At 34.1% G+C, this 8,622-nt stretch overlaps 1 protein-coding gene across 1 annotated transcript; it reads left to right on the plus strand.

Moving 5' to 3' along the window:
- Positions 1-5,165: 5,165 nt before the first annotated feature.
- Positions 5,166-8,101, plus strand: LOC123703013. Its single transcript, XM_045650882.1, has 3 exons — positions 5,166-5,231; positions 5,535-6,449; positions 7,956-8,101. The coding sequence occupies exons 2-3, from the start codon at positions 5,543-5,545 to the stop codon at positions 8,099-8,101; spliced, it is 1,053 nt and encodes a 350-aa protein (XP_045506838.1). The 5' UTR covers positions 5,166-5,231; positions 5,535-5,542.
- The last annotated feature ends 521 nt before the right edge of the window (positions 8,102-8,622 follow it).

The following is an 8,622-nucleotide window of genomic DNA, read 5'->3' on the forward strand; positions in this document are numbered from 1 at the left end:
GCTAAGTCTGCCCTATGTCTATTGGCATGCATTGGTACGAATGCTCCTAAAGTGTCCGAAAATTGTTTATTTTCGTATGTGTATACTGCAGCTTTAACAATTTTAATAGTATTATTCAAATCTGTTTCAAAGGGCCTCAAGAATATTCTAAATTTTTGTGCTAAAATGCCAAACGCACATTTTACTACTACTCGTGCCCTACTTAATGATTTATTAAATCTTTTTTTATCATTGTCATTCAATGCTGCGTCTCTTGTCTCATTAGAAAGGTTTCTAATTTAAATCTTCAATGAATACATGTGGTGTAGTCTGTTTGAAACCTGGCAAAGGTTTTGGAGCTGGCAAATTCAGATACCGTCCACTTTTTAAAAGCTGATAAAATGATGAGTTCTCAAATATTGTAGTATCGGAATCTTTACCATAATTATGATCCTACATCTATGTAAGTAAATTTGTAATGTGGATCAACTATTGCCAATAACACAGTAGAAAATTGTTTTTTATAGCAATGGAACAGTGAGCCGCTGTTAGGTGGAAATTTAATAACAATATGCTTGCCGTCAATACTCCCGAGGCAATTAGGAAAACCCCATTATTATTTCCAATCATGTTTAAGTAGAAGGAACCGGGATGTACTCTGGCTGTAGTATTTTCCAAATTTGTTCGCATACTTGAGTTACTATCTTTGAAACGGTGCATTCACCCAAACGATAAGAAAAATATATTGTTGTGTATGTGTCACCAGTTGCTAAAAATGACATTGACTGAGATGACATTCTGAAATTACGTCTGCACCTGCAGTCGTCAAAAATGACAATGGCATATCAATGCGAAAAAGTTGCGAAACATTGCTGTGTACTAACGTTTCGCAGATATTTCGCTACGCTGTAGTTTCGCAGAGATTCGCTGCCGCACGCGAACGCGTCGGTGTACTAAAGGCGTTAATTATGGTAAAGATTCCGATACTACAATATTTGAGAACTCATCATTTTATCAGCTTTTAAAAAGTGGACGGTATCTGAATTTGCCAGCTCCAAAACCTTTGCCAGGTTTCAAACAGACTACACCACATGTATTCATTGAAGATTTAAATTAGAAACCTTTCTAATGAGACAAGAGACGCAGCATTGAATGACAATGATAAAAAAAGATTTAATAAATCATTAAGTAGGGCACGAGTAGTAGTAAAATGTGCGTTTGGCATTTTAGCACAAAAATTTAGAATATTCTTGAGGCCCTTTGAAACAGATTTGAATAATACTATTAAAATTGTTAAAGCTGCAGTATACACATACGAAAATAAACAATTTTCGGACACTTTAGGAGCATTCGTACCAATGCATGCCAATAGACATAGGGCAGACTTAGCAGCGCTTAATGTTCGATCATAATTTGTAAATTATTTCAAAGAAAATTAAAAACATAAAATGTATGAAATATAAACAATAAATTTTTTACCATCTATCAGTCTTTTCTTGAAGTTTTCTCCATGCTACCTCTTTTTTTGTACGTATTTTTATAATCTGCGTGTCCAATTGCGTATAATACGGGATAATCTCGAATAGAATGCAAAAATAATTCAGTATTTTCGGCATCCATGGCCAATGATATTTTATGTATAGATACGTTATTATAATACTCACAAATCACAATATAGTATATAAATAAACAAATAGTTGCCATGGCAATTGGCATTTTGGCACGTTGGTGGCGTATCTAGGTACCTCTTGTCTATATCTATACATATAATAAATCTGTAGAAGGGTCAATTCTGTACATTGAAAATATTGAAAAAATAAATAGCAGGGGGTGTTACTGGATCGATACCAAACCCAAATATGTGATTAAAAAAATTTTTGTCTGTCTGTCTGTCTGTCTGTCTGTCTGTCTGTCTGTCTGTATGTGAAGGCATCACGTGAAAACTAGCGGTTCGATTTCGATGAAACTTGGTATAATTATACCTTATTATCCTGGGCGTAAAATAGGATACTTTTTATCCTGGAAAAATACATAGAAAAAAATAATCTTAATTTTTCAGTTTTATCCATAGACGTTGTTCCGTAGAACCGCGAACACACGTTGCGTATTATTATAGGCCTAGCCGTATTTGGGAATTGGGTCCAATAGATATTTATAAGATGTTATTGTCAGAGGTATTCAAAATGGATAAATAAACCATCCACGCGAAGACCGACATCCGCGCGGACGGAGTCGCGGGCGGAAGCTAGTATATAATATTATTTCTATATCACTTCTATATAATATCATTGTCCATGGACGCGAAAATCTGTCCTCACCGACAGAATGCGAGCGGACGCTATGCGATGCGAAACTTACGCGAAACTTCACTAGCGAAACTTAAGCGTCTGTGTAATGGCCATTTCGCAGTTCCTTGCGAAACAATACTGACAAGGACGCAACTATTTCATCTATCTATGTGCTAGAGTGAGACATATCATATGCGAAAACCTTCCATACTACTGACAGATTTTTCGTTTTTTCGCTGCCGCTCGCGAATGCGTCGGTGTACTAAAAAGGCGTAGTAAACAGCAATGTTTTCGCAACTGTTTCGCAATGCGTCTGTGTAATGGCCATTTCGCAGTTCCTTGCGAAACTATACTGACAAGGACGCAACTATTTCATCTATCTATGTGCTAGAGTGAGACATATCATATGCGAAATCCTGCCATAGTACTGACAGATTTTTCGATGTTTCGCTGCCGCACGCGAACGCGTCGGTGTACTAAAGGCGTAAAGGCGTTAATGCATAAATTTATTATATTAATTTTGAATGCGTAAGAAGTTCTTAAACAACATAATATAAATAACTAGCATACCGCCCGCGGCTTCGCCCGCTTTGTCTAAAACCTAATAAATTATATACTAAACCCTTCCTCTTGAATCACTCTATCTATTAAAAAAAACCGCATCAAAATCCGTTGCGTAGTTTTAAAGATTTAAGCATACAAAGGGACATAGGGAAATAGGGACAGAGAAAGCGACTTTATTTTATACTATGTATGATATGATTCTAGTATGAATTCAATCTCGAAAAAATTTGTCGGAACTCCTATTCAATAGCCTGCGAAACCATTTTGAAGAAAGACGTTTTAGTATAAGATACGGTGTAGAGATACCACATAATTAAAAATATTGAATAAATAAAAAATCTGTTCAATATTCTGCTTGCTGCTGCTGCCTCAATAGTTTGTAAATTCATCGTTTCTTCTAAGAAATCTATAAAGTATGGTCATATTCCATTTTATACGTTATAAGCGTACTGTAAACTCAAAATATACATTTCATTTTACACCAAAACCGGGGGCACCTGTTTATCCTAGTATATGAGTTGACTGCTTTCGATCGTAAATTCAGTATAAAATTATTATTACTGAAAAATCTTGTATGCACTACAAAGTATATAGTTTACCATCGTATCTAGTACTACAATTAACCACATAGTAAGTTCACACTAAAACTATAAAGTATGGAATGAAATATGTATTCTCTAAACTAAAGTGTAAAATTGTACATCGTATCTTATACTATTTGAAGATTTTCGTCTGCAGGCCGCGAGAATATATCACTCAGAGCCTGCATTTGAAACCTTTTATCTGGATTGAGCAGCCTTTATTTCAGACCCTTATTTATCAGTTTTCAATTATTTCAACCGCTGTTGTGTTTATTTATTTGGATTAAGCCTACGTTGGCTCTGCTCAATATGGTAGGTTTATATATAGGTACACACACACGGTTGTGTGGTTACAACACCTTTAAGTGTTGTAATAAAATACATACTATAAAATAAAGTCGCTTTCTTTGTCCCTATGTCCCTATGTATGCTTAAATCTTTCAAACTACCCACCGGATTTTGATACAGTTTTTTTAACAGATAAAGTGATTCAAGAGGGGGAGAGAAGGTCTTAATACAATAATTTATTACAGACGAAACTAATTATAAAGGTACTATTTCTGTTAAACATATGATTTTGCCTAAATATTTTTTGAAGTGAAACTTCATTCGTCACGTCGTGGAGTAAGGCGACAATTTTGGTACTTTTGAATCTTGCCTAAGAAGTTTCACTTCTGACTCGTGTGCTCGGCACAAGGCAAAAGGTCCGTAAATAATTAGTCTGTAGCAATATAAATTAATCTCACTTAATTATTTAAATAGAATATAAACATAATATTTCTCTCATTCTCTTGACTCTTCCTACTCAGAAATTATTTTGCATTTCTAAATATAAAACAGACAGTCCCGGGCAATGACCATCATATAAAGCCAAGTCTCACAAAGAAAAACTACGCCTGATGGTTTTTTTCGAGCTGCATTAAATAAATTCTACCAGAGAACACCTACTCAAAATTCCCGCAAGGCCTTTGCTGTATTTAACTTCGTTAAAGACTTGCGCTGATTAGATTCCATTCAAACCGACTTGTCACTGTGAATGCTAATTAAAATCATACTTAATTATTTATAAAAGGCACGGTCTTAAGGATATTTAAAGTCGACATCTCGAAAGATACTTTTTCTCCTACTTTTTAGAAGATGTGCAAAATATGCTTTGGATTTTACTGCCGCCCTAACGAAGAGTGCAATAAGTCGAGTTTTTGGGCAAATTGACTTAAGACCATATCCGTAATCAGGAAAATGAGCTCTATATTTTCGTCTTAGACGTCTTTTTTGTATCTTCAGTAGTTTCGGTTCTGTTGGTTATCATAACTGCAATATCTTATATTACGATTTGTAAGTAGCTAATCATAATCGAAATATCTTGAGTTATGACTTGGATAGCTTTGATATTTTGTAATATTACATAAAATAACCGCAATAAGTCCAGTTATTGCACTTATGACCAGTACGTTTCATAAATTTACTACCACATTACTAGTCATAAGCGCAACAAGTAAGAGTTATTGCAGTTATCATAAGGAAACTTATTACTTAAAATGTCTAAGCTTACTAAATGTATTATACCAAAGTAAAGTTATTGCACTTATGTTAAGGAAAAACAGACGTTTCGAAATTGTTTATACAAATAAAATCGCAATTTATCTTCGAGTTATTGCGGTTACAAGTAGTAAAGAGGCCGCGAGGGGTGCGAGGGGAAGCCTGGGACATTGCATGGTGAAACGCGCCCGTGCTCGGCAGTTCGTGGCAGCGCACGAAGCGGGCCGAACGACTCGACGAGTACCAGCCGGCGAGGCGACGTGTGCGGCTAAATTTCCCGGTAAGGTATATTCCGTATTTTTAAATATTGATATTTCATATCTTACATGCACCGCCTTAACGATGATGGTATTGCAATACCACTCAAACCTACAATAATATTGTAGGCCTTCTGGCTGTATCTCATGAACCGTTATAGCTAGACAGTTGTAATTTTCACAGATAATGTATTTCTGTTGCCGCTATAATATTTCATACATAAAACAGAATAAAATAAATATTTAAGGGAGGCTTCCATACAACAAACGTGTTTTGCTTATGGTATTAATTATAATGAAATACGCGGTTGTCATTTATTTTTCAGATATCACAATGTCTAGAAGAGATAAAATTATTGCTATGGCGCTTACGGAGTTCCGTCCACCAAGAGCATCTCATTCTCTGCCAGTTCAATCTTCAATCTCAATCCAAGATTCTGACGCTGATACAGTGACGTTGCTTGATATTCAAAAAGAACCAATTTTTACAGATATAAATAAACTTTGGTCCCGTCCTCTAGATTACAACGATTTTAAGACGATTTTTGATTTTAGGAATGAATATAGTAATTCCTTTAACATAGTTTCAGATATTGACTTAAATAATCTTGTTTCTAAAACTCAACAAATAGAAGATAATATTGTTACTCGTCATTCTTTGAAGTGTTATGAACAGCTTCCATTGTCCGACGAAGATGATTGTGCCGGCAATAAAGTTAACATGTTCCAAGATTCTGATGATAGCGTCAAAGATAAAGATTATGCACCTGATTGCTCCACGGATTCCGACTCAGATTTATCCAATTGCAGTGAACCTGCTCCAAGAATGATAACATTTAATGCAGAAATTCACAATAATCAAACAAATACTCCCAAATACAATCACGGTAGCCAAAAAAATAGAGCAGATGCATCAAATCAATTAGAAAAAATACAAAAGGATCTTGATATTATATTGCCTGAAGCTAGTACAAATCAAGTAATTGCATCAGTGAATGAAGAAAATACAAAAAAATGTGTTAGTAATAGAGCAGAAAAAGAAATAGATAATGAAGAAACAGAACACATAGAAGAGCAATCGGTCAATGACAGCTGCCGGGAAAAAGAAAATACGGAAACCGGAAAACGGGAAAACGGGGAAGTAGAATCACCATCTATAATATTACCTGTAACTGAAAAAGGATTTACCAAATCGGGCCAACCAAGGAAAAGGCGTGCATATGATATTAAATTAGGAGAACGTATTAAGCAAAAAAAAGAAAGCGCTGATGCAAAATTACAATTAAAACCACCTTGTAGTGTTGACAAATGTAGAAAAAAGTGTACGACAAAGTTTACAGAAGAAACACGAGCGAATATCAACGACCGCTACAAAAATTTGAATTGGGAGTCAAGAGGGTTATTTATAAAAGGCATGGTTGAACCATATACCGTAAAAACCCGAACAAATATGAATAGCGTACCCACCAAAAAAAGGAATGTCTCTTACCGATATCATTTTTTTGTTGACAATGAAAAAATTGAAGTTTGTCAGGTTTTTTTTCTGACAACGCTCGGATATAATCCAACAAATAATAGACACATTCATTTGGCACTCAATAAGGAAATTGATGACCTAAGAGACAAACGGGGAAGCTACGTACGTAAAAATGTATTTGACAAAAACATAATTAAAGAACATATTCAAAGTTTCAATCCAACCATATCACATTATCGCCGCGAACATGCCCCCAATAAGTTTTATTTACCCAGTGACTTAAATATTACGATGATGCACCAATTTTTTATAGAAAAATATACCAATATGCAGATATCTCTCGAGACATATCGCAGAGTATTAAAAGAAATGAATATTTCATTTGCTCATCTCGGCAATGAGGAATGCGAGCAATGTGCTCTGCATAAATCACATAGTGAATGCTCTGAAGAAAATTGTGAACTGTGTATTCAATATAATAAACATAAGTTGCTCTATAAGAAAACGCGAAAAGAATACCAGAACGACAAGGAAGCATTTTCTACTGACGAGGATTGCATTTACTATTCTGTAGATTTACAGAAAGTAATAATGCTGCCAAGAATGGATCAGTTCAAGTCTGCCATATTTTGCCCACGCCTTATTGCTTTCAACGAAAGTTTTGTCCCCCTTGGAAGTAGTTCTGGCACAAATGTGCCTTTTGCTGTATTGTGGAACGAGACCGTCTCCGGACGGAATCAAGAAGACATAATTTCTACATATCAGTCATTTTTTGTATACAATCGTGATGTCAAACACTTTGTTTTATGGGCTGATAATTGTGCGGCCCAGAATAAAAATTGGTCGTTCATGACTTTCTTAGTAAACATAGTTAATAGTCATCTGATTGCTGCTGAATCTATTACAATAAAATATTTCGAACCCGGCCACACATTCATGTCGGCTGACCATTTTCACCACCAAGTTGAAAAGTCATTAAAAAATAAACAAAAAGTTTATGATTTTGACGATTTTGTGGATGCTGTAAAATTGTCAAATTCGAAGAAAAACATGGTAAAAGTGATGACTACATCAGATTTTTACTTTTATCAAGACCTATCGTCTCAGCACAAAATAAGAAACACACAACCAAGGATATACTTAAAAAATATTTTGGCAGTCAAGGCTGAAAGGGGACAATTTTCATTGAAAGTCAAAGAAAAACATGCAGCTGATTGGAGAGAATTAGATTTCCTACAAATGAAAATTATGAAAAATAAAAAATTTCCAGATATTAAAAATAAAACTGTATTCAGAGGTATAACAAAAGATCGAAAAGAAAGAATAATATCAGAATTGTTGCCTCTGATGCCAGAGACGAGAAGGAGTTTTTGGTTAAACTTACCAGTATCTTCGCAAGTGTCAAACATAGATTAAGATTAACAAACTGCTTTTTAAGTTGCGATAAGACTGATTTAAAGAATGATCTCATAATGTGCCTTATTAGATTAATTAGTGTTAATGTTTTTGGTATAAGCAAAGAGAAAAGTATTCAAAAGATTGTTTAGTTTGTTATTACTATTAATATGTGTAAATACAAAGATTTTAGGTTGTGATTTGATTGAAGTAACTGTTGAAATTATAAGGAAAGAAAACACTTATTTATTTTATTTTCAAGAGGTAATTTTTTAGGTTTTAATATTTTCTGCAATAATAACTTATTAATAAATATTTTCTTACGCAATAATTTTGCTTTAGGTTAAGTAAGTAGGTACTTTAATTGAATTAAGACTGATTTAAAGATTGGTCTCATAATGTGCCTTTTTAAATATAGACTTTATACTGTTCTTAATTTAAGGAAATAGATAAAAATTTTTACATTTTCATATAATTGAACTTTATAAATAAATATTTTCACACCAAATAACTTTGTTTTTTTTAATATATTTTCATAAAAA

Source organism: Colias croceus, chromosome 25 (assembly GCF_905220415.1).
Source record: "Colias croceus chromosome 25, ilColCroc2.1".
In the NCBI taxonomy this organism is placed as follows: domain Eukaryota; kingdom Metazoa; phylum Arthropoda; class Insecta; order Lepidoptera; family Pieridae; genus Colias; species Colias croceus.